At 37.5% G+C, this 26768-nt stretch overlaps 1 protein-coding gene and 1 pseudogene across 1 annotated transcript in view; one reads left to right on the top strand and one right to left on the bottom strand.

The window, feature by feature from the left end:
- Window positions 1–26768, top strand: part of IMPG1 (interphotoreceptor matrix proteoglycan 1) — a 108415-nt gene that overhangs the window by 33947 nt on the left and 47700 nt on the right. Inside the window, exons 6-11 of the mRNA XM_039853233.1 lie at window positions 2249–2401; window positions 8264–8322; window positions 11152–11172; window positions 13356–13603; window positions 14953–15029; window positions 15933–16015. Of these exons, the coding sequence (XP_039709167.1) occupies window positions 2249–2401; window positions 8264–8322; window positions 11152–11172; window positions 13356–13603; window positions 14953–15029; window positions 15933–16015 (641 nt within the window). The remainder of the gene's footprint in view (window positions 1–2248; window positions 2402–8263; window positions 8323–11151; window positions 11173–13355; window positions 13604–14952; window positions 15030–15932; window positions 16016–26768) is intronic.
- Window positions 16463–16578, bottom strand: LOC120595124 (uncharacterized; annotated as a pseudogene).

The raw sequence follows: 26768 nt of genomic DNA on the forward strand, positions 1-26768 counted from the left end.
TCACTATAAAATTTCTACAACTCCTATTTGCCTTCTCTATTTTCTCACATTACCTGTGTCTAAATCTTCAAAATCTAATTTAGGTCTCTCCTTCTGCAGTAAATATCCTCTGAATATTTCATTTTACATTCATTGCATCCTTCTCTCGACATCCTTTTTACCAACTGCATCTATTACTTATTCTTTCATTTAGCAAACATTTAACTGACGTGCCAGACACTGGGCTATGCACCGAAGGTCCTAAGATAAACAAGACACAGTCCCTGCCTTTAAGAAATTTATAATGCAACTAAGTACAACAGAATAGTCTAAGTGCTATGACTGAAGATGGCAAATGTATGGACCGGGACAAATTGATATGCTGGGTTGGGTTGCAAAGGACGTGATCCCTAGTCATGTATATTCACTGAGAGCTTTGTACATAAATGGCTTCATGTTTTTTAGTTTGGGAAATTGCATGAAGTGTGAGAATCATGCTGGATTCAAGGAGATTATATGAGGAGAGAGGGGTAACAGGATTAACATATAAAAAGAAGACTCTGGGTCAGTAAATCACAGGTACCAAATGAGCAATTCAGATCTTATTCACTACTACAAGAGGTCAAAGGAGGCAAAGATTTCCACCTTAGATGGTCAGAGGATATATTATTGTAAGTAAACCATGAAATATTGGTAAGAAGTAAAAAAGGGTGTGTGTGTGTGTGTGTGTGTGTGTGTGTGTGTGTGTGTGTGTTTTATTGCTGGAAGTGGGCATGGGGAGCAGTGAGGACGGTCTCCAGTCAGAAGATTATCACAAGCTATATGATGTCTCAGCAACAGTGAATAAAACCATTTGTTGGTCAGGGCAGGGAGAAGTGAGACAGACTAAAACAGTTCAAGCAGATTAGTGTCAGATAGTGGACTCTTGAATGTCAGGAAAAAAGAATTTTGGCTGTATCCCATAGATAATACGGAGTCACTGATGGTGCTGGGTAAGAGGCATAAAAATTAATCCAGCGGTTGAGGGTAAATTAGGAGACTCGTCACTAATATATCTAAAGAATTTATTTAAATGTCTCTTGTAAATTTCAAATGTGCCTAATGAATGGTAAGCTTCTAGAGGATAATACCACATACCATACTTTTCTTTCAACTTCCCATAGATCCTAGCACTGTGCTACACCCATACAGATGCTCAGAGTATATTATTTGAATGGATGGATGAATGAATGAATGAATGAAAAGTTTTTCATTAAACAAACATCAGTAGCCTGGTAAGTGTAAATCCATGTCCTCTGTGTGCCCTAGTAAAGTTAGAGGTTATTCTGTTGTCCAATGCCCATGGAAGAGGGGAGTTTGTGATAAGAAATGAGGAGAAACTACATCAGCTACCACCCAGATGAGTTTTGCCCCTCATGGCATTTTCCATTGACTGTTCTCTTCTCTCGGCTTCTATAACACTGATTTCACCGTAAGAGACTATACACTACCAGAGACAGTTAATTTTCCGCAGACGTATTTTTTACTCTTTTGAGAAAGTTGTACAGATCTCAGGATCATCTTGGTACCAAGGCTGAAAATCTGTCAAACCCCAAGTTTGAAACCCAGATCCAGGCTTGTTCTGTGCCCCGGAAACCCACATGAGTTGAGAACAATGAGAGACTCCTGCTCAATCTCAAACTAAAGAACAAGAATGATGACCCCTGGCCTTTTGTGATCAAAGGCCAAATCCAGGTCATCAGAACAGTACTTTTATTCTTAGCCACATGTTTCCAAAGGTGGCCTAAATATGCCATTCCCTCTGAGAGAAATTTCAAGTCTTCCCTTGACCTGACAGTGCCTTCTAACCTGTCTAGAATCTTCTCTAAAAAGAATTTTAAAATATCACAGTATCCATAGGTTATTTTATCTAATCCAATCCTCATCACAGAGTATTTATAAAGTTATACAAGGATGTGGTACAATCCTAATGATGCTCCAGCATTATACATAAATTATGCATGTGTATGTATATGTGTATAAATGCTTTCATGAAAAGCACACAGTCATAAAATGACAGCGTTTTCAAAGATTTTAAGTAATTAACTCATTGGAGCTTTGGTGCTTTGTTTCTCAATGAAATTCACAGGCCACATCTAGTTAATAGGACTTTTATTCTAAAAACACTAGAGCCTTCATACTCCACTTCTTGAGACAAGATCAACATATGTTATATAATATAGCCATTTGCTTATTGTTTATTTTAATAGAAGACCTTTTTTTAACTTAGGAAAGAGAAATAGAATTCACTGAGGTATCTGAGGGCCCACTGGAGCAGAAGGTGGAGCTGAGCATCTCTCTGGCAAACCAGAAGTTCAAGTCAGAACTCGCTGACTCCCAATCCTCATATTACCAGGAGCTAGCAGAGAAGTCTCAACTTCAGGTGAGTGAACTCAGCCCATACAATCACAGCCCAAGTCATGACTCAAACTTGGGACCAAATAGAACATAAACTCTTTTGGCTAAGTTCCAACTTCTTGTGAACAGGCATTCATTTTTAACCATTAAAAATAAATCAAAACTGCAATGGGTTCCAAAATATTAGAACAAATGGATCTCCAGGTAAGTTTTCCATTCTGGTTTTCCATCCATAAAAGTCATTTACATTTAGATTTTCTTTAAATATTAGCAGGTTTTTAAATCTCATTTAACTGAAAGCCACTAAGCAGATATTCTATATGTCTAAAACGTCCATGTAGGCACCAACTAGGGAACATGCTGGGTTGAAATATGAATTTTTAATTCACAATACTTTGTCTTACATAATATTTTCATTTTTGCAGTCTGCTGCAATTTAAAGACATGACATTTTTCATGGGTGATAAGTGAAAGGCAGTTATGTTGTCCATGTTATCCATCACTAAACAAAGGAGCTGTCCCAAGATGTCTCTTCCATCTCTGACCATCATCGTATCTGCCTGTCCCCAAATAAATCAAAAGGAGTCTTCATTCCCTGCAGGATAAATCCAAACTGCTCTGCTGAGCATAGCATGTATATGCCATGAAAAGATCCCTGCCTTTCTTCCCAGCCTCACCTTAACACTAGTTCTTTACCATCCCCACTTCTTTTCACTAGCTCTCCACAAACCGCTTACAAATCTTTTCTCACCTTTAGTCTTTACATGTCCCTCCTCCTCTGTCTGGAATGCCATTCCCTGAGTTTCAAATTACAAACATCATGAAAAATTCTCTCTACCCATATTCTGGGTTCAGTGCCTCTCCTCTGAGCTAACACCCAGGGCCACTGTTGTCTCAACACTTATCACTCTGTCTTGAGGTTGTTTGTTTACATGGCCTTTGTTGTCTCCATTCCTCCCTCCTCAGCCACTACCCTCACTACCATTAGGCTTTGAGCTTCTCCTTGAGAGCAGGAACCTTCTCTTCCATCTCTTCAGCCTTACTTCCTAATACAGAGTTTGGAATGCTGTTAACTACTCAGTAATGTAAAAAAGCAACTGAAAATAGAAGCACCCATGAGATTTCATAATATGAACTACATGTATGGACAGCCTGGGTACCCAAGCATCTTACATGGAGAGGGAACAAACAGGTTCCCACTTCTAATACTTAGCAAATTCAACACTTACCTCCTCCCAACTGGAGAGGAGGTAAATGAAAAAACATTCTTAACTAGCAACCTCTCCCTGCATTAGCCATCAGTCAATAAAATGTAAAGAATCATTTCTACAAACTTCAAAGAGAAAGCATTAGCACGAGGTGTTTATGAACCAGAAAAGTACTTAGACATGTATTATTAGATAGAATTAATTTTAAAAATAGTCCGTTAACTTTTCTGTTCTTTGAACAATTCTCTTCAGCAAATCCTTAGTATAGTGAGTGTCTCCAAAATTGGATAATTGACCATAGATTGTCTCCACTGACCTGTTGTTAATTTTCTAAGCACGTAAAACAACCTGATGTAGAATAATGCAAATAAATTATAATACTTTTAAAATCTGAGTTTTAGTCTTGTTTCTTCCAAGACTTAGTCATGAGAATTTGGGAATCACTTTTCTGACCTTAGATTCCCATTTAGAAATTGAAGATGACCTCGAAGTCCCTTTCCAAGTTAAAACATTATATACAGAAATAGTACCACTGTTCTCAATCTTCTATATGTATTCGCTCGTTTCATTTTTCACACAATCCTATAAGTTATATTATTTCCAGTTTTTGCAAGTGAAGCTACTGAGGCAAAAGGTGATTCCTTAATATGCCCCAAAATGTCACACCTATTAACTGGCAAAGCCAAGATTCAAACACAGGCAGCCTGGCACCAGAATCCCTGCTCTTAACCACCATGCTATAACTCCTATTTTCCCCAAATATGTATGGTGGAAGGATTTTTGCATCATCATCAGAAAAACATGCCCCTTATAGCCTCTGAAATACTGATTAGCTAAAGAAGAATAGGTCTTGTTTAGTCTTGTTCCAGAGACCTATTACATCAGCCCAGCTGGTTCCATTTGCGTGGTTGTGGCCTCTCTGAGATGAAGCCCCTCTGCTTAGGGTGTCTGTTTCCCTCCCAGGCTCCTAAGCAGTCCAGACACCTAGCCGCCTGCCATCAGATAACTAACCAGCCCACCACAGCCCACTTGCATTAGCATGGTCATTTGGACCTAATCGGAAATTAATGGACAGTGCTTTGCAGTAATTTAATTTCCACAATAAACTTAATGAGCAATTTAATACAAATGTCAAAAGGAATGCTTAGTTGTCTGAATGCTTTCTCCTGTGCAAACATTCATGAGAACTCAACACGGCTGCCTTTTTATAGCCCCGTTAACATACATTCCAGCAGAATCAGGGAGGCCCCTGTGCATTTAGTATTATTAATAAGGTTAACTGAGCACTTAATTAGCAATTTAGTGGTTAGTGCTCCATGATTGGAAGGTTCCCAGAAGATTATTTAGCAGAATTAACTGAAGGCCTTTGTCATCTCCTCCCTAGATGCCTCTGCACCCTTCTAAGCAAAGCTGATTCTTAATCCATCACAGACAGGTTCACAAAGAGGGCATGGACACAAACAATAAAACCCCTCCACTGGAGCCAGTGCTGTGAGCACTCCTGGAGGGGAGGACAGCTCTCCCCAGCAATGTACTCTGCTGCCTATGCTCACAGCTGTGGGCTTTTATAGTAGCAGTTCTGTGCTTAACTGATTGTTTTCACACATACAACAGAATCTCTGGTATCCTGGGCAAGAAAGAGGGATGAGTCAGGGTTTGAATCTTCTGCTCCAGAAATTGCAGCTCACACTTAAACATTCAGTCCTAGGTGCTATAACTGGAATGCCATGACAAATGCTTATGACCCCAGCTCTATTTCTCACAGGAGACCAGAGCAGACCTAAAGCATGTACACAGCTCTTTCCCACCTGCCCCAATAATAAAGAAAGACCAGCTCTGCAGAACCTAATCTGCTAGCTGGCTCCTGGCAAGAGTGGAGGCACAGAAACTTACTACCCAGGCCCCTGGCCCCTGACCCCTATGGGAACTTTCATCCTGTCCTTCCCCACACTGAGTCTTTCAAAAACAACTGACTGAACATTTGCTCTACCCTTGCCAGGCTCCATGCTATGTGGTTATTAAGGAAGTAAAAGAAAATCAGGCTATCAAAGAGCTAATAATTCAGTAGCAGAGATAGAGAATAGTAAATAATACAGTATCACTGACTCCCTGCCCACTGTGTGTCAGACACTTATTAGTTATTCCTTAAAGCAATCTTATGATATAGGTGTTATTATCTCATTTTGGTTAAGGAGGCCAAGATTCAGAAAAATTGGGCAATAAATTTAGATCATGCAGTTAAAAAGTAACAAAACGAATATTTAAACTCAGGCCTATACGGCTATCTGCTTATCACCCAAAACTTGAGCTATCTTTATCATTGTAGTTACTATACACTCAGGAAACAAAAACTATTTTAATAATTTTGCAAGAAAATATAATTTAGGAGGTAAATCCGTCTGGTGGGGGAAAAAATTCATGATACATTCCAAAACCCGATGTAAGTGATTTGGGGATTATCTGCATATCGATGCTCTAGTCCTTGGCATAGATAATGTAGAGTCTGCAATAATTTTAGATATAGTGGCAATGCAGTGGCATGCTGATGAGTTTAGAGGAGAAGAGACACATTCGACTTGATTAAACAAAATGTGCTGAGTCCCTACTATGTGGATGACAATCCACTAGGTGCTGGGAGGGAGGAGTTAAAGATGAGTAAGCAAGACATGATCCCTGAGCCCGAGGATCATAATCTCTATGAGGGAGACAATATGGACTTCAAAGACTGTTTTATGAAATGTACAGTAATAAGTTCTAGAGTAGTAAGGAGAAGAAATAATTAGGCCTTACTTTGGGGCCCTACAAATACTTTTCAATAGAGATGTTTGAGCTGGCTTTGAAAGATGAGTGGGGGAAGGGAATATCGATGAAGAGAGGTAGAAGAATTTGCATCTTGGACTAAAGGAAAAAAATTTATAGACATCTAGAGGAAAGTACATGTTGTATTAGGGGAGAAACAGGGGTTGGTTTAATGTAACTAAAAGATACAAATATTGGCCAAGGGGGTAATGATGGCAGAAAGTGCAAATAGTGAGGTACTTTGTGGGGTAGATTGTAGAGGGTCTTAAATGCTATTCTAAAGTATTAGACCTTATTTAATAGTCAGTGCAGCCCACCAAGTGATTTTTAGTGAAGAGCAACAGATGTGGAATGATTAACTTGGAAAAACATTGTAGTTGAGAAGACCTCTCCCTCATACCCACAAACTCAATGCACCCAAAAAGCCATTTCTCCTCCCTCCCCCAGCGCACACCCAGAAAATTATTTCAGCGATACAGAAAGGGCAATAGGCAGGGTATAACAGTCATGGGAATAAGAAGAACATGGTGAAAACAAAAGGCATGTGAGATTTGAACCAAGAAGACTTGGTGACTAGATGCGAGGGACACAGAGGGGAGTCATCTAGGGGTGCTGGCTGTCCGGCATGGAACGTGATGGGTGTTCATGACCCTGACTGACATAGAGAGCCCAGGAGGAAAGGCAGATTTGAGAGGAAGAGAATGACTCTGGTTTGGACATATTTAGTTAGTGGTAAATATTGGGATAGTCATGTGGAGAGCTCAAAGCTATGTGTCAGGAGATTGTTGAAGCCAAGGGAGAAAAAGAGATCCGCATCAAGAGACAAAAGGAAGCAGGCATAGGGAAGGGAGGACAGGGTTGTGTCCCTGTTTACCTCTTCAGCCTATTGCACTTTCACCCTGCTGTTCCTCCCAAGCTTCATTACTAAACCATTCTCTCTTCCTCTTGGTTTTTCCTGCCTACCAGGCTTCATCCAAGTAAGTTGGATGGGTCAGTGCCTTTCCATCAATGTGACAGTGTGTCCCGAGAGCCTAGCACAATGCCCAGAGTCAAGCTTACTGAATAAATGAGAGAATGAGTGAGATGAAGAGGCTGAGGGCACAGACTTGCAGAATCCTTACATTTAAAGTAGAGAACAGAGACAGGAATAGGATAAAGACTGAGAGAGTAGTCAGAGAGATGGAAGAAGAACCCGAAAAAAGCAGGGACACTGTGAAGAAAGAATGGAAAATGCCACTGGATTTGGAGAGAGCCAAGAGACAATGACCTGGAGAGAACCATTCCTCCTGGGGCGATCCAGGAGCAGAGCCAGACTGTAGCGGGTCAGTGAGTGAGTGGATATAACAATCATAAAATACTCTGATAATATGCCTCGTTAGCGAGATCAGATTAGTTTAAAAACTTATTGAAAAGTTCACATAAGTCTAAGGGCCAGTCTAGTCTGTTAGAGAAGAATCTGCTTCCAATGTCTCATTTAAGTGCAGCAGCCATTTGACTTTAACATTACAGATATTTTTCCGGATCATATAGTTCAATTTGGAAGATATCTCAGTTACTCTATGTGTATAAATAAAAATACTGTGGCCAAAAAACTTTCTTCCAAGTATCACTTTAAAGCTATAACATGTTTTACATAAATAACCATTAAAGCAAGTCAGAACTACCCAATTACAGTTTTACAGCTTTTAAATAAATAGCAAAAACGCTTTCCTCTGGGTTTTAGAAATCACTAAAAACAAACCTGGCCTCAATCATTGCTTCAGTTTTCCATTTTCATTTTTTTCTCCTAACTCACCAAAAATGTTTAGGCTCTTTCAGTTAGGCAAGATCTGACCCAGTAGAACCAAAAAAGTATTTCATCAATTTTTTTCTCTCCACAGATGCAAAAGATATTTAAGAAATTTCCAGGATTCGAAGAAATCCATGTATTAGGATTTAGGTAAGTAAGAGAATCAGACTCTCCTCAATTTTTAAATCACTTTCTTCCTCTACTCTTTTAAACCGATGTCATGAGGATTATAAAGTCTCTTTTCTCCGAATTGTTTAGCTCTGCCTAATCACTAAAATGGAATACATATCAGATAAAAGAATTGGCTAATTCGAACATGACTCTAGGTGATTTTTTTTAAAGAGTAACACAGGAGCTATGTTCCTTCCTCCCTCCGGAGTCAGAAACACTGCTCTCTGCAGAGAGCTCATCTGCTGTCCTTGACAAAGTTATCAATGAACCTCCTGGGAAAATAGAGGTAAATCAAAAAAGTTGCCTTGTTGTCTGATTGCCTGGTTTCCTGGTGAGGCTAAATATCACTGTTTAAACAAATCAGACTGACCCAATGAGAAAAAGGGAAAACTAATAAACAGTGATGCCTATGGGTAGCAGGGTTGGAGGAATGGGGTGGACAGGGATGGGTGGAAGCAAGACTTCCCAAAATATACCTTTTATATCATTTTGATATCTGAACCATAGCAATATATTACCACAGAAAACATCCAATTAAACTTTTAAATAGAAGAAATGAAATAATAAAATAGTGCCACATTACAGTAGGATTCTATCATGTTCCCTTGGCTCTCCCACAGGAGGCCTGTATCCATAGGCATCCCAACATTTTAATGTGGGTTCATGATTTCGGGCAAGAATTCTTGCTTCTTTAAGTTCTCATTATTCGAAACATCTACAGGTGGGGTCATAATATGTTTTTTTAATGTACCAGAGGATAAACATCAGCCCTGGTGTGACAGAATGAGGTTCTAAACCCTGAGGGAGATTTGTAAAGTGGGTAGAGCAGGAGTCACCCTAAGTCCTTCTTTGCCTTTTCACCTTCTATTGTCTTAAAGCAAGAGGGTGCACAGAACCAGGGATCCATATGCTCACAAAGAATAAATGGAGGGAGAACTCCACCAGTTTATTTCTTTCGAAAACATCAGGCCCCTCTGATTCATGTAATTCCAAAGGAAAGAAACACTGAGAAGTAAAAGCTATAAACGATGCAACCCTTAATATTTACCAAAGCAGACTCATTTTTCTTTATTTCAAGATGCTGCTCCACAGTATTCCATGTGAAATCAGATGGATTAGAGAGAAATAAAAGGTGATAGGAGAATATTCTGCACAGATGGCAGGGTCTTCTGGATAAACCGCTGCAGTTAAAGAACAAATTTTTCATTTAAACCTGAAGGAAATGATAGGAACGGTTTTCTTCGGTGAATGTTCAAGTGCTCATTATCCCCTCTTTTCAAATAAATGAAAAGCTAATAATAAAAAATATTCTATTTCAGAAGAAAATCAAAATATTAGATTGATGAAATTTTGCAAGGTAAAAATTTTAAAGATATATCCCTTGAAGCAGCATCTTTTCCATGTGTTTATCTCTGCAAAAATTTATTCCTTTTCCTGCCAAAGATGCTTATAAAGGAAATTCGATGACACTTTCCTAATGATTTCTATTATGTGATAAAGGCTTAGTCTCCCAGAAAACATTTGACCCCGAATATAATAAATGATCTGCTTATAAGTATGGCAAACTTTTAATCATTAATAATGATGCTCAGACTGTTGTAAAGTTAACTCATGAAGGAAATTGCTTTCTCATGGAGACAGATCCCCACAAAACCTAAAATTTTGTGTGTCTCCTGATACTGTCTTTATTTCAGTTTATTATATAAAACCTGATCAATTTAATAAGTACTTTTATTTCAGTGACCTCATTCGATTCTCTCAACACAACTGAGAAGTAGTTAGGACATCTATTATTAATATGATTATAAAGATGAACAGTAAAGGTTCACTTTAAATATTGCTTTATCTCTTAAAACAAATATGGGAAACTATTAACATTTAGTTGGAGGGTATACTCCTTCAAAGACTTGTACACAACTGTCCATACTAGCTTTATCTGTAATAGCCAAGAACTGAAAAAAATGCAAATGCCCATCAACAGAGCAATAAATAAACATAATTTTATACCTAACCTCAACTCTAAACCTAACCCTGACCCTAACCCTATATACCTAACCTCAATCCTATCCCTAACTCAAACACTAACCCTAAAGTAAAACCTAACCATAATCTTAACCCTAACCTATACCTAATTGCCATCATAACTCTAATCATAACCAACCATAACCATATAAGTAACCTCAGCCTTAACTCTACATTTAATCCTAACCATAACCCTAACCCTATGCCTAACCTGAACCCTAAACTCAACTCTAACTCTAAACCTACAGCTAACCTCAACTATATTTGTAACTCTGATCACAGCACTTCAAAAAACAGTCAACAAAACACCAGTTCCAGGGCCAGTCTCAGATAAATTAGATTCAAAATTGAACTAATCACTTAATGCTATTTAGGGGGTGAGAAATTCATTTATAAAATACTTTTTAAAAAAACTTTCTGGCATCAGTACTAACCAAAATGTAAGATGTATAGGATGTATTTGCAACCTCTTTAGGAGGAATATGAGGAGCTCAAAGATTTTAAGAAGAATAAAAGTACATATAAGCTTTGAACTAATATTCAGATCTTAATCAGACACATCATATAATGATGTTTACTTCCTGTGATTTATATGGTTTTTAAATTTTCCATCCAAATTCTGATGACAATGTGTATGTTTCCTTCAAAGCTCTGAGCAAATATGGGAGACAGTGGAAAGAAATCTTTTTGTTTTTTGGGTATATGAAATGATATTTTGAATGTCTCAATAAATTTCATAAAAATTCTTCTTCCTTGCATGTTCCCATTGTGCATGATGATATGAAGACCAAAGAAAGAAAGAGATGGGTAATTTGGACTTTTCTTCTTATTATTTTTAATAATCATTATATTTATTCATACATACAATATATATAACAAAGCACATCATGCAAAGATTAGAGGTCATATTAATTGAGGATAGCAATGCAGCAATTTATATATTCATCTTGTCCACAATAAACCAAATGTTGTTTGACAGTTGAATGTTCTCTATATTTTGTCAGTATGTACTTATACAGAAGGAAAAGCCTCAACCTCCATCTTTTCTTCCTCCTTCATACAAATTTGGAGTCTTATACCATGTTTTTCAATTAATGATTTAAGCAAGGCATGTCCTACACACACACACACACACACACACACTGTCACAAAAGCAATGATTTCAAATGTTTTTGATCATCTATAAAAGTTATTCTAAAAGACCTTAATAGAAGGACATGAGGTGAATTTTTAACCACTCAGACTTAAAAGAATAACTACCTTCATGTCTGATTTTTGAACAGTCCACTAATCCCCTCAAGAATAGAATCGCTTTCTTCCAGGAAGAGTATCAACAAAAATCTACAAACAATCACGGGAATAAATACTCCTAAAGTTAAGCAGAGGAGACAAAGACACAGTTGTTTAATCAGAGAATGCGAAACCACCTTTTGTCTTATTTTAGAAAAGAAGGTTCTTAAAGTGGACTTGACATTTATTTTCTGAAAAGTAGGATTCTGTCTACTCGCATAAGAGATAACTCTGAAACAGATGCCAGTGGGCATGTTTGCTGCTGCCTCTTCTTTCTCAGGGATACTAGAGTGTTTCTGAATCGCCCAGTGGGCAAAATCTTCATAGGGCATATCTGAATTTTCACCAAATGCGAGAGGCCTAGGGACCTCTGGGGACTAGAGATAGAGCTGAGGCCGTGCCCTCTCCCCCACACCAAAGGTGGTCACAGAGCCTCACAGAGCAAAAAAAGATGCCCCAGGGACCCCCAGGAATGCTGTCCTAGGGCTGAATCTGGAAGGGGGACAATAAAGACATCTTTCCTATGGGCTGAAAGTTTCCAGACCTTAAACAGTTGTCTCCAATGTCTATTAAAAATACTAGGGTTCCGATCTGCCAACACATTCCCCCTGAACTTCCAGTCATTCTGATGAGGACTCCCACCAGAATGGAAAAATTCTGCAGTGGGAGTGCAGGTCAGTGGCTCCATGGGATTGAAATATTATCATATTGTCAGTAGTTTTATTTTAAAATTTGCTCTTCAGTTCCAAGGTCAGTTTGAATTAGACAAGAGCCCACTACACTTTGAAGAGCTCAGTCATAAGAATCTGGCTTTGGTTCCTATAATTGACTAGTGAAATAATGAACTGTAGACTCCAATTGCTTGGCCGAAAGAACTGCTAAGAATACACATTATCAGTTCCTGTGGCCTTTAAAACACTTTTGCATCTTTCTGTGTAGGTTTAGGGCATGAACTAAAAGGTAAAACCTGATCTAAGAGGACAGAGCTACAAAGAATTCTATTTCATTTTTACATGCAAAAAGGCATTGAATCAATAAACATAATAATATAGTTAATCATGTGCTACTTTCCTTTCTCCTTTCTCACAACTTTCTTTTGAGATGTTATTTTTAAAACAGCTTGAGAGAAAAGATTATGATTTAATTTAGGTTTTATTTTTTAATTAAAACAGTACTTGAAAAAAGTAGAAGAGAAATATCCTTAAGAACTAAAGTTTTGAATTGGTTACAACGTGTACATATTATTGTCCCACTGCTATATCCTACATTGCTATTTCATAACCTTTTAAAATGCAGTCATTTGTAGGAAAAATGACAATTCACCCTTCTTGCTGATTGGCACTGCATGACTCCACTTATAAGACCACTAAAAACACTGGTCAATAGAGCAACTCTTGACAACACTTTTTTCATAAAGACTTAAAGTAAAAATCTATGGTCAAGATTCAGTTAGTAATCCCTCTTCACACTGGATTTAACTCCCATCTTTACATTCTATTTCAGAACAAAAAATATATGTCAATCCTTTTCCACATTTCCAACCTCTGATAAACATTGAAATTACTTTTGAAGTGGGATATTTTTTAAGAGCCCATCAGGACAAAGGTTGAATCTGTCCTGAAGCTTTGAGCAATATAATGACTCTCTTTCCAAGGTGTGTAACAATGGCTTTGGGTGTGATGTGTCCTCTGCTTCTACAGCTCAAGCTCCATAGAGATGCAACTTATGGCCGTCTTTAAGAGAAACAGTGCAGAAGCAAAAAGTCCTGCAAGTAACATGCTGTCTTTTGATTCCAACAAAATTGAAAGTGAAGGGGTCCTTCATGGAAAGATGGAGGATGACAAGCAATCAGAAATCTATCTCACAGTTTCAGACCTCAAAAAGCTGATCAGCAGAGCACTACAAGAAGACGAATCCTTGGATGTGGGGACAATTCAGTTCACTGATGGTCAGTTTGTAATTTCATATTTCTTGGTTTATCCTCATTCTGACAGAAGGATAAGGAGGACAAATGTCTCATGGTCACTGTAATTTATTGGACCTTGTAGAGTCAGTCAGTTCTGTGGCAGGCACATCATGTATGGTATAATTTCTGTCTTTCCTCACTCTAACCTCTGTCTCATTTGATGAGCCTTTGGTGAGTGCTTCACACCAAGAATAGCTGTAGGAGAAGCCAAGAGTTTTAGTTCAGTCCAGCTCAACCACAGTCATCCAGTGAAGCCCAGGTGGACAACCCATGGACAATTCTGTTCCTCTGGCACAACCTAGATTCCCTCATCTAGTAAATCGGTCAGGTTCCAAAAGGAAACAGAGGACACATTCAAATTAGGATAATTTGAGGAGAGTTTGATAAAGGGACTATTTATAAAGGTTTGTCTAGTACCCAAAGGAATAGGACAGTTCCTTGGAGTAGAAGCAGCAAGGCCCATTATTACCTCTATGCCTAAAGGGTTGCCTAATGAACCAAGCCATACCAAAGGCAGAGGGCAAGCAACCACTGATATTGTCCATATAAGTCAACCTCCTAGGACAGAGAGTAGTGGAGAGAGAAGAGAGTGGATCTAAAGAAGTCAAGAAGATAATAAGATACATTCATGATCTTTAGTGGGTGCCTGGAGGAACCCAGTAACCTAAAACTCAACTCCTCAGTAGGCCCAATTCTCCTGGCATAATAGTTGGACGACATGACGTGAAACTGGCATTCTCTGCCAGTTCTGTCTCTCTGGTTTAGATAGTCAAACTCAACACTAGAAAACTTAACCAAGGTCTCTTGGTACAATATGCAGAGCAAATGAACGTACAAGGTAAGAAAAGATGTACTTCGGGCTCATCTGAGACCATCTGGTACTCTAGATTTGTCTCTTCATTGAACTCTCTAGGATGTTCTGAGAATCAGGCTTTAGGTTGGAAGTGGACTCTACAAATTGTCTTTGGTTCCAATATGTATCCTAGCCATTTCTTTCTTTGTCAGCTTAGTTATGTTTTCATTTCCTTTGGCCTAGCCAATCAGCCTGCCTGCTTGATCCAAGGCTGTAAAATAAAACTAAACACCCTAACAGTCTACCTTGATAACTATTCTTATCACATAAACATGCAAGATACGACCCTTATATCTGTTCTTCAATATATTGTTCAGATCAATAACCACTAGCTTATGTGACACCAACTTCTTAATGATCTCTTCCAGCACTCTCTAAGACCTGATTATTGCCACATTTTACAACTCTGTTTTATTGCCCCAAAAGGAAAAAAGAAAAATAAAGAAACACTAAAACTTTGTGATTTTTCCATCCACAGAAATTGTTGAGTCATTGTCAGGCTTTGATATTGATACCCCGTCAGTACTGCCTACCCACCTTGCTGACATCACAAAGGTGAGTTTATTGTTCTTCATATAGAAACAAAGCCTCAAAAACCAACTTAAGGACTAAACATAGCAGAACCCCCTTTGCAGTGCTAAATATATATATATATATATATATATATATATATATATATATATATATATATATATATATATATATATATAATTTTTAGAGTTAGTACTTAGTTACCCATTTCTAATATAATATAACTTGCCTTTAAAATGTTTTAAAATTCAAAGTTTCATTCAATGTAGTAAGATCTTTGTTTCAGTTAGAATCTGGATTTGCTCTGTTTTTGATAAAGTAAAAACATGTTTATGAATTAAAAGGAATCCTTAAAGCAGAATGTATTAAACTTTGACTATCAGAAATAAATATAAACATAAACATAATTTATAAATTTGTTCTTAAATCTTAAGATCTTATCTCTATACTTATTTATAGGGGTTTCATAAGTATAAATTAATGTCTTAGAAAGTAAAAGTAATAAATTCAGTAATAGTTTTTGTATTTCATTTAAAGCTATGTCCATTTAATTTATGCCAAACTTTATCACTGCGGTGTTCATAAATGGATGTGCTGACGAAGTTCTATTTTCTCTTTAAATAAAGAATTCATAAATTCAAACATGACTGACATAATTCAAAATATCAATTGTAAGTTAACCCTACACGGGCAGGCTCAGCCAACAAGCCAATAGATCATATTTTACAATTTGTATCAATACACGTTTTCCTTTTAGGATGTATTTCTATGTCAGAACCTATATCAGAATCCATATAGATTCAAGTCGACTACAAAATTATTTGCTTAAATTTAAATAAAAAGAAAAAATATAGAGTATATCCCTTCTTATATACAGAGAAGTAAATGTTCCTTCTCAACAACCATCTTTCTAACTTTACCCTCCAGGATGCTACTTTAAGTCCAGTACTTCCTCTTGGTCAACCCAGGCCTGAGACAGTAGACAGAGCAGGACACAGTCTACCTGGTGAGTATCTTCTTCCCACAAGTCTATTAGATGACAACATCCTCTTTGAGGAATCCATCTATGACACTACCTCAAAGACCAGTGATAAAGTCATCCCTGACCCAAGAGAAAGTTTCCTTATACCAGCATTTTCAATAGAAAAGCAGTCCGTTGAACTATCTTCTTTTGAAGAGAAGGAAATCTTCGGCATTCTTCTTTCAGCTCTAGTCCCCAGGCCCACAGAAAGCACTAACAGCCCCTTCCTTGTGGGCTCTACTGGGCTTCAAAACTGAAAGTCCATCAGGACAAGGTAGGTCATAAAGCCACAGTCCACAACAAGGGGCTGTGGCAACAGAGGATTGGGTCTTTACAATCAATATATATATTCCTTTTCACCCCATGCAAGCTGGCTATTGATACTGGCTGTTCTACATGTGTTTCTTTCTTTCTTTCTTTTTTTAATTATTATTTATGCCTACAGCACCTGGACTTCTTAGGTGGTCTCCCATTCAAGTACTAACCAGGCCCAACCCTGCTTAGCTTCTGAGATCAGACATCGGGCTTATTCAGGGTGGCATGGCTGTAGACCATGGACCGTGGCTCCCCTGGGGCATGAACCCAGCACCTTCTGCATGTAAAGCAGACGTGCTAACTGTTACACTATGGAACCACATCCTACATGTGTTTCTTTAGTACCAATTAGCTCATGTATAATTGATCAATAAGGATCAATAAACTCTCTTGGTTCGCTTTTGAATTTCCAAGAATATTCATTTTTGAGGCAATAGGGTAAAATTTTCTCACAGTTAAAGAGAAACCTTTAGCAATATATAAAGACCTACAAAAAGAATCCTGAGTATTCTGAAGAAGAGTCTATTTCATGCAAGAAGTAGCAGATCTAGTGGCTTTAAGAACCCTTACACTTTCCACTTTATACAACTTTCTGGTGAAACTGTAAGTAAAAATGTCTTTAAGGAAACATGAATACCAGAATACAAGGTTGGTAAGGATGTGCTGTGATTCTAAGTGCAAATGCCAGTGGAGATGTGTTATGGTTGATATTTTTAATAAGATTCTTACTGTTTTGATTAGTGTTCGTCTTTACAAAATTCTACAGGTTTTTAGTGGTCCACCTCAATCCGATATTCCTCATAAATCCTCTGTGCAATTAGTATGCAATTTTATGGAAGACCAGGTTTTTCACAAATACATATAAGGCACGATAGCAAAATAACCTATACAGTTTATATTTGGCTTACATGATTACCGGTGATAAATGTTAACTGCATGATACAGTTTTCTATTTCTGTATTACAAACGAACCCTAACAGTCGTGGATTGAAACAACAATCATTATTTTTCCCATAGATCTGAAACATGGTCAGGGATCAATGGGGACATCTCTTCTCTGTCCCATGTTGTATAAGCTAGAGTATTTCAACTGGTATTGAAGATCTTTTTCCAAGAAGGTTCACTTACATGACTGGCAAATCAGTGCTTAACCAGAGCTGTTGGGGGCCTCATTTCTGCTCTATATAGGCCTCTCCAAGGGACTACTTGGGCTTCCTCACAGCGTGACAGCTGGATTCAAAAAGTCAGTATTACGAGAGACAGACAGTGGAAGCTGCCACTCTCTTAAGGGCCAGGAAACACTGTCGCTTCCTCATAGTCTGATGGCTAGCCAGCCATGGAGCCCATCTTGATTCAAGAGAAGGGAACATAGACCTTCTGTCTTGATGGGAGCGTTATTAAAGAATTTATAGCCATTTATAATCAATCATAATCTGCATCAATCACTATTTTGTCTTTTAAATCATTTAAAAGTTAGTTGGTTAAAATGAAGTTAATCTTTTGGTGAAATGATTGATATTAAATGCTCACCGGATATCAAAATGATATATCATAAACCTTATTATAAGATCAGCATTTCGGGTAGATTACTAAAAATAATAGTATATAGATGACAAAAGTATCAATGTATTTGCAAAATTGCTTTACCATTCTCATTTTATTTATACATTCCTTCCATTTATGAATATACCATAGAACACTAAAGCTAGATGGGATCTTAGATATAATCTAGTTAAGCTACTATGTTTCATAGATAAGAAAACTTGCTCAAGGTTATAGCACAGCTGGTCACAAAACCAGGACCATCATTCAGGTGTCCTCTACCTATTACAATATGTTTGACTTAAGTAGCTCCATCATTAAAATACATATATATTCCCTCAGACTTGCTTTGCCCTCAAACCACAGCCTCTTCATTCTCTATTTCACCACGCTGTCATTTTTTGTTAATAGTCTAGTCTTCTAGGTCTTTACTCTCACCTCTTAATCACTACAAGGTTTCACAAGGTTTCACTTCTAATCACACATTACAGGAACACGATTTTCTCAAATGGCTTTCTAATTAATCAATTTAGCAGCCTCATTTCCATCTGCATTTTACTTGACATTTCTAGTGTTGGGCTTTTGTTAACCACTCCCTTCTTGGAACTCCTTCATTCGTCTTCCACGAAATGACTTTTTTTGGTTCTTCTCCTATTTTTTGACTACTGCTCCTCAATGAGGCTGGTTACTAGGTTTTTTATAATTTGTATATTAAAATCCTACCTAACTCAAAAAAAAAAAAGATTGTGATGATTTATAGACATCTGTGAAATACAATAGGATTTTATTTTTTAAACTTGAAAGAAAATAGAAGGAGACAAAGATAAATCAGATAACTTTTAGAGAAATGAAAAAGTTTTGGAAATAGAAGTATTAGTTGCACAACACTGTGAATTTACTAATTCACAGTTACTGAGTAGTTCACTTTAAAATGGCTAATTTTATGTGATGTTTGACTTCAATGTCTTCTTAAAAATCAGATGACTATAAGAAAAAATGTATACAAAACAAACATCATAAAGTTCTTTTTTTTGCTTTAGGTAATTTATGAATTTGGTTCTGAGCTTCTTAGCAGACCTGCAATGAGGAAAATACAAGTAGGCATGTAATTTAGAGTCTGCATGCTTACAACGTGATTATTGCTTAGGAGAAAAAAATGTCGCCTACAGGTCCTGGTAAGGAGGAGAGTCTGGGTTATGGCGAACCATTTCCTGTCTGCATCAACCTCTCTACTGCATAAAATCAGTGTCAGGTGTCTCCTTTTAGGTCCTCATTAGAGATACATAATGAATGCCAGAGTCCAGTTTACAGCGTTTCTCTGAGGTACTGGGTTCTGACAATCTACCTTAATTCAAGGATTGATTTTGGAGTATCTAGAGAAAAGAATGTGCTACATAACCTTCAGTCAATGCTCCATAAATAAAAATTATATCTTATAACCGAGCATTTGATTAGTATTGACTAAGAAGCACTATACATATTTGCTGACATGGGCGTAGAGTGCAAATATTCTATTGCCAATTAAAGGCAGATTTGTGTGCTTTCAGTCAGCCCAATTAGAAATAGAAATGATATATCTTAATAAAAAATGAAGACCCTAACTAGAAAAAATTCCTGATAAAAAGGAATTATATACATGGAAATGGGATGGGGGGAGGTGGAGCGGCGAGGAGCGCATTCTTGACAAGACCGAGCTTCCCTCCCTTGTAAGATAGTTCTGGGTCTCTCCCATACACAGATAAAATGACAACTAGGACTGCAAAGTTCCATACCATGACACTACTGAGATAATTTTAGCCTGAAAAAATTTTAAGGTTAGTGTCACCAAACACCCACCAAGCCATTAAAATTTCAGTAAAGCACTCATAGAAATTTCTCAGCTTATGCAGTTTAATGTAGTAGTTAATCCCCTGAGAAAAAGTACTTATAAAATATGCCTGTAGAACACTAAATGAATTGGGATCTTGTATAGAATTCTGAGGTTTTCTTTTATTAATATTTTTAGGGTAGTTTATTCCAAGCCATTGTTTCTCGTAGAGTCAGTTATCTGTTAAGATTACTCCTGTTTCATATAAATCAGTCATAAACATATAAGAGAAATTCAACATTCTGTCCTCCACATAACATGCATCCAACTCATTCAAAAATAGACTGAAATCATTAGGGTGGCAATGTTTTTGTGTTTTGGTTTGGTTTGATTTGTTTTAGGTGTGTTTAGGCAGCAATACATTTTTCTTTTCACTCATTAGAATGATCATCTGGTCTATCAAAAGAGAAGTTGTATAGTCTTCTCCCTCCAAAATTAGACTTTTTTACTTGCTAGACATTCCATTTAAAATGTAAGCCAGGTCTCCTAATAAATTGCAACATTTTAAGTGATGAAGAAGCAAACTTTAGGCAGAGCTATTCTGCCATAGGACATTCTTTTGTCTTTTATTTCCTTGTATTAGTCTGGCTTCTCCAGAGAAACAGGACCAAAAGATTTTATACATATATAAAGAGACTTAATATAAAGAATTAGCTCATTTTGTTACGGAGGCCATGACATCCCAAGATCTGTAGGCAGCAAGCTGAAGACCCAGGAGAGCCAATGGTATGAGTCCCAGTCTGATTTCCAAGTCCAAGGCAGGAGAAGAAGAATGTCTAGGCTCAGAGACAATCAGGCAGAGAAAGTGAATTCTCCCTTACTTAGCCTTTTTTGTCCAATTCAGGCCTACGGACTGGATGAAGCCCACCCCCATTGGGGAGGGCAATCTGCTTCACCCGGTCTATCAATTCAGATGTTAATTTCATCCAGAAACACCCTCATAGACCGGGTGAAGCAGATTGCCCTCCCCAAAACAAAAGAATGTTTAACCAAATATCTGAGCACCCCATGGCCCAGTCAAATTGACACATAAAATTAGCCATCACATCCCTCATCTAGGTAATAGGTTAAAATCACCACAAGTTTCTGACTTTTCTTAATCTCACCTCATCCTTTGACTCTATTGAAAGGAATCAGTGAGATGAGCTAAATTGAATGAGCACAGTAGAGAAACCTGATGTTTCATGAGGTCAAGGACTCAATCTGTCTCTACTCATTGAGATATCATCAGTATCCAACCAGGTCCTTGGCACATACTAGATAGATAATTAATATATGTTGAATGAATTGAAGGAGTAAACAAATGACTTTGTATCATAATACCTCCATGAAAGTCAAGTTTGATGAGAATAGTTTGATTATTTCCTTTTTGCGCTACCTACTAAGAAGCTCAGAGAAAACAAATTAAATAGTCCAGACAGTAGGTAGCCATCTATTCTGGTCACACCACTCACTGATATCAAAATATGTCATCCATTCATGCTTTTGTGCCTTTGCACACATTATTTTCTCTTGTCACTGTAATACTCTTTCATTCTTCTAGCCTGATGACCTCCTACTCACATTTAAGTTCCATCTAACATGCCACCTCCTTTGTAAAGCTTTCCTCCAACTGCTCCGTGAAAAGACTTGTAATTACATCTGTTCCCTAACTCTATAACAAAAAGATACACAAACCTCCATCAAAATTGTACCACTCAGTATTGAAATTATTAGTATGCACATCTGGGATCCCTTCAAGATTGAATTTTGGAAGTGAAAAAATGTGTTCCGATTTCTCAGTGCACTGAGCACAATGTCTGGCAAGGGGTTTATAACTATTTGTTACTATTGACAACCTTACTGGACCTATGACTATGAACTTTTCAGTCCCAGACCATAAACTAATGGAGGACATGTGCTCCCTATGTCAGTCCTCACACAGCTTCAGAGACAGCCTCACATGTAAGGCAATGCTTCCCACTGGTAAATACTTTTGTCAAAACAAGAGTGCTGAAAAACTTTAATCAGCTCCACCACACGTGACATATTAACTACCAGATTGATTAATGTGTCATCAAGAACTGAAAGAAATATGCAATAAGCCACTCTCCTAGGTAAAAGATTTTCATGTCTTTACTCTCAATCAGGCCTGACAAAGATTATTTAAATTGCTCCACTTTCGGATAAAAGGACAATAGTAAGACTTGGAAAGATTTGTAAGAAAAACTCAGCTAAACTTTATGCCACTATGGTCGATATTTTTGCCTTTTCTTCCTTTTACCTCTCAATCAAGGACCAACAGCAAGTTTTCCTAACAGGAATATACTTCTTATAAAAATTGTTCAGAGAACAATTTTATAATAGAGAACTCCATGGGGAAAATGTCATCTAAAGGATAGAAGGGATGGCCATTCAGCAAAGACTTGCAACAAAACGTCACCCCTAGATACAATCTTTACAATGCCCAGAGAGAAACGAAAAGTAAATTAAAGTCCTTCCAGCTTTCGAATTTGGTAATTCTAGATTTAACCTAGATGTCAGGTGAGATGGTACTGTCCTTCAAATTTTAAGTTTGGGAGATTCAATGCCCTGCCCCAAATTTTGGCAATTCCCAAGAAAATTTGTACTCTGACTTTCTGCCCACTACTGAACTGATATTACTCCATTTCCCTGCTGCACCTGTTGTTAAGCCTGCATCCTCTCACAACTCCTCAATGATCACCCTTTCCCAGGCTCTTCCCAATTCCCTACCCCAAGGTATGCTCCAATTTTTATGCAGAGTACTGGTCTGTTTAATCTCCTTCCAACATTTTACTGAAAAATGGCCACGTTTCTAAGATAAATTCTGCCACTTCTGCAAGAGCATAAGCAGGTAGAAGGCAGTTGTCATTAAAATTTGTATCTTTCCCTTCCTCTCACACTCACAGTCCTTTACACAAACACACTTACATACATATTCAGATGATATTATGTACCAAGTGTTTCTCAGTAACTCTTGGCAACTTCACCTCACCTTAATGCCACCATTTCAATTCCTTTCTCAGGGGAACTCTCTTTTTCCTCCTCCATGTCACATAAATTCATTCTCTGGTTTTACCTTATATGGCACTCACGCACATTGATTTCCCCAAGGGCTCCATACAGCATCTCTGCACATCTTTAGATAGGAGATTGGTCCATCATCGGTGAGTTCTGGAGACACTGGAGGCCATAGAGCCTAGCAAACTCAACGTGCCAGTAAACCAGAGTAAAAAAGATTTCAACAGGTTTACTTAATTTTAAGTGGATTTCTGGGATGCTGTGCTTAGTCATTTATTCATTCAACACATATTTATGTCCTGCTTATTAGGTACAGGAGATAAAATTGTAGACAAAGGAGATATACTCCGTGGCTGTTGTGGTTTGAGTTGTCTCCTAAACAGACCCTAGGATAAAGATTTGATTATAAGGAGTTTGTTTCGGAGGTGACCCCAGGAAACCCAGTAAAGCAAGGAGAAACTGAAATAGAGAAGGAAAGGAAACCAATACAGCCAATTAGCCCCATGACCATTGGAGCTTATCAGTGGTGTGCTGGTAATGTTTAACAACCAAACTCAAGAAAACAATAGTGAGATGTATATTCATACAGAAGTTAATTATAAAATTTTGCTGATACGAAGGATATGTAGCTCGCAATTTACAAATAATGAAATATACATACTCTTTATTATCAGTTCTATAAATCCAACTGATTCTCCTAAGGAAGTAATTTTTAAACTGTGATCTGAATGACAGGAAGGCAAAAAAATTAAAATTGGAGAGGGATGGTGAAGAGCGTTTTGGGCAGAGAGGAGTGGCTGAAGCTGGGATATTGAAGGAAAATGAAGAAAGCCAGTGTAACTCAAGCATAAGAAGTTAAACAATGAAGCTCTAGATACATAGAGCTTAATAAGCCCTGTTAAGAATCATTAAAGGGTTTTAAAGCAAAGGAATGACACATCAAATTTGAGTTTAAATAGATCTTCTGACTGCATTGTGGAGAATTGACTGGAGGTGGGCAACTGCAAGTAATCAATTAGAAGAGTCTTAACAGCAGTCCAGGCCAGAAATGTTGACAGCTTGGACTTGGGTAATAGAGGGAGAGATAGACAGGTGAATCAGAGTAGTATTTAAGAGAAAAAACCACTGTGAAGAATTCTGAAGCTATGAATGTGTTCATTAAGAAAGCCTGGCCTGATTAATTAGCAACATCTGTTACAGGTTCATTAGTGGGAAGTGGTAATATATGTGTCAGCAGTGTCCGTACTAGGCCAGTGGACTAGTTTTGGGCTTGCCTCTTAGATGTCTAAACATTGCCTTCCTGTTACCATTTTATGATCATACAACTAGTTAGGACATCCTAGGAAATGGCAGTCTTTGCTGGTTCTTAGATCCTTGGCATGATCACTTTTAATACTTGCACCCATTTTTATTAGCTCACATTTCCATAACAAGAAAGCATAAATATCTATTATTAGCAATGCTTTTTATTGATCTGTCCTGTGTTTTACATAGCAGAGAAAAGGAGAGGTCGATAAATACAGGAAACTGTGCCACATAAATAGGTAAATATAAAGACTCATAAGGACTCAGGCTTTCTCCATTTTCTGGCCTGCTTTAGGAAACTATCTCCAAGATTACTTTAATTCTATAGAGCTAGTAGCGCTTATGAGCGCTTGATCCCCCTACACATTCCAATTTAGAGCTTCCATTCCAACAACTCAGTGGTTTTTGTTTGCTTCGTTTTTTTATTTCAGTTTTTGGCATCTATAATATTTTTTACTTTTGGTTAGCGTCTGCATTCTATCCCTTCTCATTTCTTGGAGTGGCTCTAACAGACAGTAGGAGTCTTTTTTGTATCTTACTCACTGTGGCTGAAATCCAGCACCTCGGCAGCACCAAAAAACCAGCACACCGCAGTTCCTGGCTCAGTGAGAGGTGTGCCCCATACAAGGGAGGACTGTAGTCCCCTCAGATTATCTGGAGTCCTCTCATCTCAGCTCTGTTTTCTTTCATACCTGGTGACACTGAAGCAATTCGAACAAACCCATTGAGCTCTAGTCCTCGGATCATCCCTTAGCAGAAAACAGCTCTAATGACAAGGAGAATGTCTCTGCATGAATAAAAACTTCAGTGCATTTCAAAATTAAGCCATTTTGACAATTTTAACAAAAATCTTAACTTAAAAACATACAATTCAGTTTTTACATGTGAAGAATTGAAAATGGTTTCAGGAAAAAATATATAAGACAAAAAGAAGCAAGAAGTTAAGGCGACATTGCATGAGGAAAATACTGGAGAAACTATATTGTCGTCAAAAACGTAGTTCCATCTCTAGGATAAGAATGCACTGTCACAGATGTCTGTGATGTGTCCAAGGTCTAGATTTAGAGGTAAGTTAAAATTTCATGTTGGAGAATTCTTTATTACAATAATACCACATCTTTAGCGTTGTTGCTCAACAAGCAGAGAGGACGGTACTGAAAAGGAAAATTAAATTCATACTAGACCACTTGCCATCTATTTCCTTTATTCAAGACCTACATACATGAAAAAAAAAATCTATGTGGAGGCTAAAAAGAATAATTAATACTTTTCCTCTCACCTTATAAATTCCTCTAGCTGGGCTAATAATCAAATTAATAAAGACAAATTGACAGTAGAAAATAAAAATTTTAATACATGCACATGGGTAATTCATATAAGAGTGAAAATTCCAAAGACGGTGAGGCAACATTGAGCATATAAGACATTTTTAAACAAAGAAGAAAGGGAGAGGAATAAGTATTAGATTTCAAAAGTGAAAGTGAGTGTTTTACAGGTAGTTGAAGATGAGTGGGACGTACATGGTAGGCAAATTCTTGCTGGGCAACAGAAACAATAGGACACGGGGTACCTTAGCTAACAAGTGCCTACCTGGTGTCCTCTTATTTACCGTACTTAATTCACATTTAGGCTAAGGCAGCATTCTAAGATTTCCTTCCTGAAGCAGTTTTCTCTATCTGAATCTCTTAGGCAAAAAAGGGAGCAGGGTCAAAGGATCTTTCTGAGTCTTGTTTCTGAATAAATAGCTTAAAATTATTATCCCAAAAAGCAGCTTCAGGGTGGCACAATTTTGGTTCCCTTCATCTACATACATGAAATAGGAACAAAGTAAGATTTATATATAAAACATAAAGACTACTTTAAATTTTTCTATAAACTAAACATATGTTTATAACTATCTGGGTCAAAGGAGAAGAAAATCAGTGAGAAACAGATGCATCAAAGAAGCATCCAAGGAGGTTTAAGTGGGCCCCTGCTGGACTTTGCTGAAGAGAAGGGAGATGACCTCCAGGTAGAACAAGTTCCACAGGCAAAGATGGAGAGGTTGGAGTGAGATTCAGAGAAGAATGCAGAGAAATAAGTGGGGAAAGGATATATCTATGTATATGTGTGTATATATGTATGTATATATATATATGTATGTATATATATTTGTGTATATATGTATGTGTATATGTATATACACATATACAGACATATATCAAGCAGGACCTTAAAAGTCAGAAAAAAAGAGTTTGTTCTGAATTTTCAGTAAATAAAGGGAGATGATGAAAATGGGGCTTAGGAAAGTCAGTATGGACACAAATTTTTTAATGAAAACTAGGAGAGTGGGGGTTTTTGTCCCATATCTGTTTGTAAAGCTTTGGGGGCATAAATAAGGGTAAAGCATACAGAGAAGAGATGAAGGAAGAGATATAAGAAATTTTATTTTAAAAATAAAATAAACCGGAGACTACTTTGGATAATGATGGGTGGAGGAGAAAAATGGATCAAAGAGTTTGGATCACCATGTGGTTGAATACCTTCTTCCTCCATGGTTATCTATGATATACATGGGACACAAATTTATTTCCACCCTGGAGTTTAAAACCTAATGGAACACAATGAACAACTTTCTCTCTCTCTCTCTGTCTCTCTCTCTCTCTGTCTCTCTCTTTCAGTTACCTTCTTTCCTCTCTCCTTCCCACTCTCC

Source organism: Pteropus medius, unplaced genomic scaffold (assembly GCF_902729225.1).
Source record: "Pteropus medius unplaced genomic scaffold, Ma_sr-lr_union100, whole genome shotgun sequence".
NCBI classification, from domain to species: Eukaryota; Metazoa; Chordata; class Mammalia; order Chiroptera; family Pteropodidae; genus Pteropus; species Pteropus medius.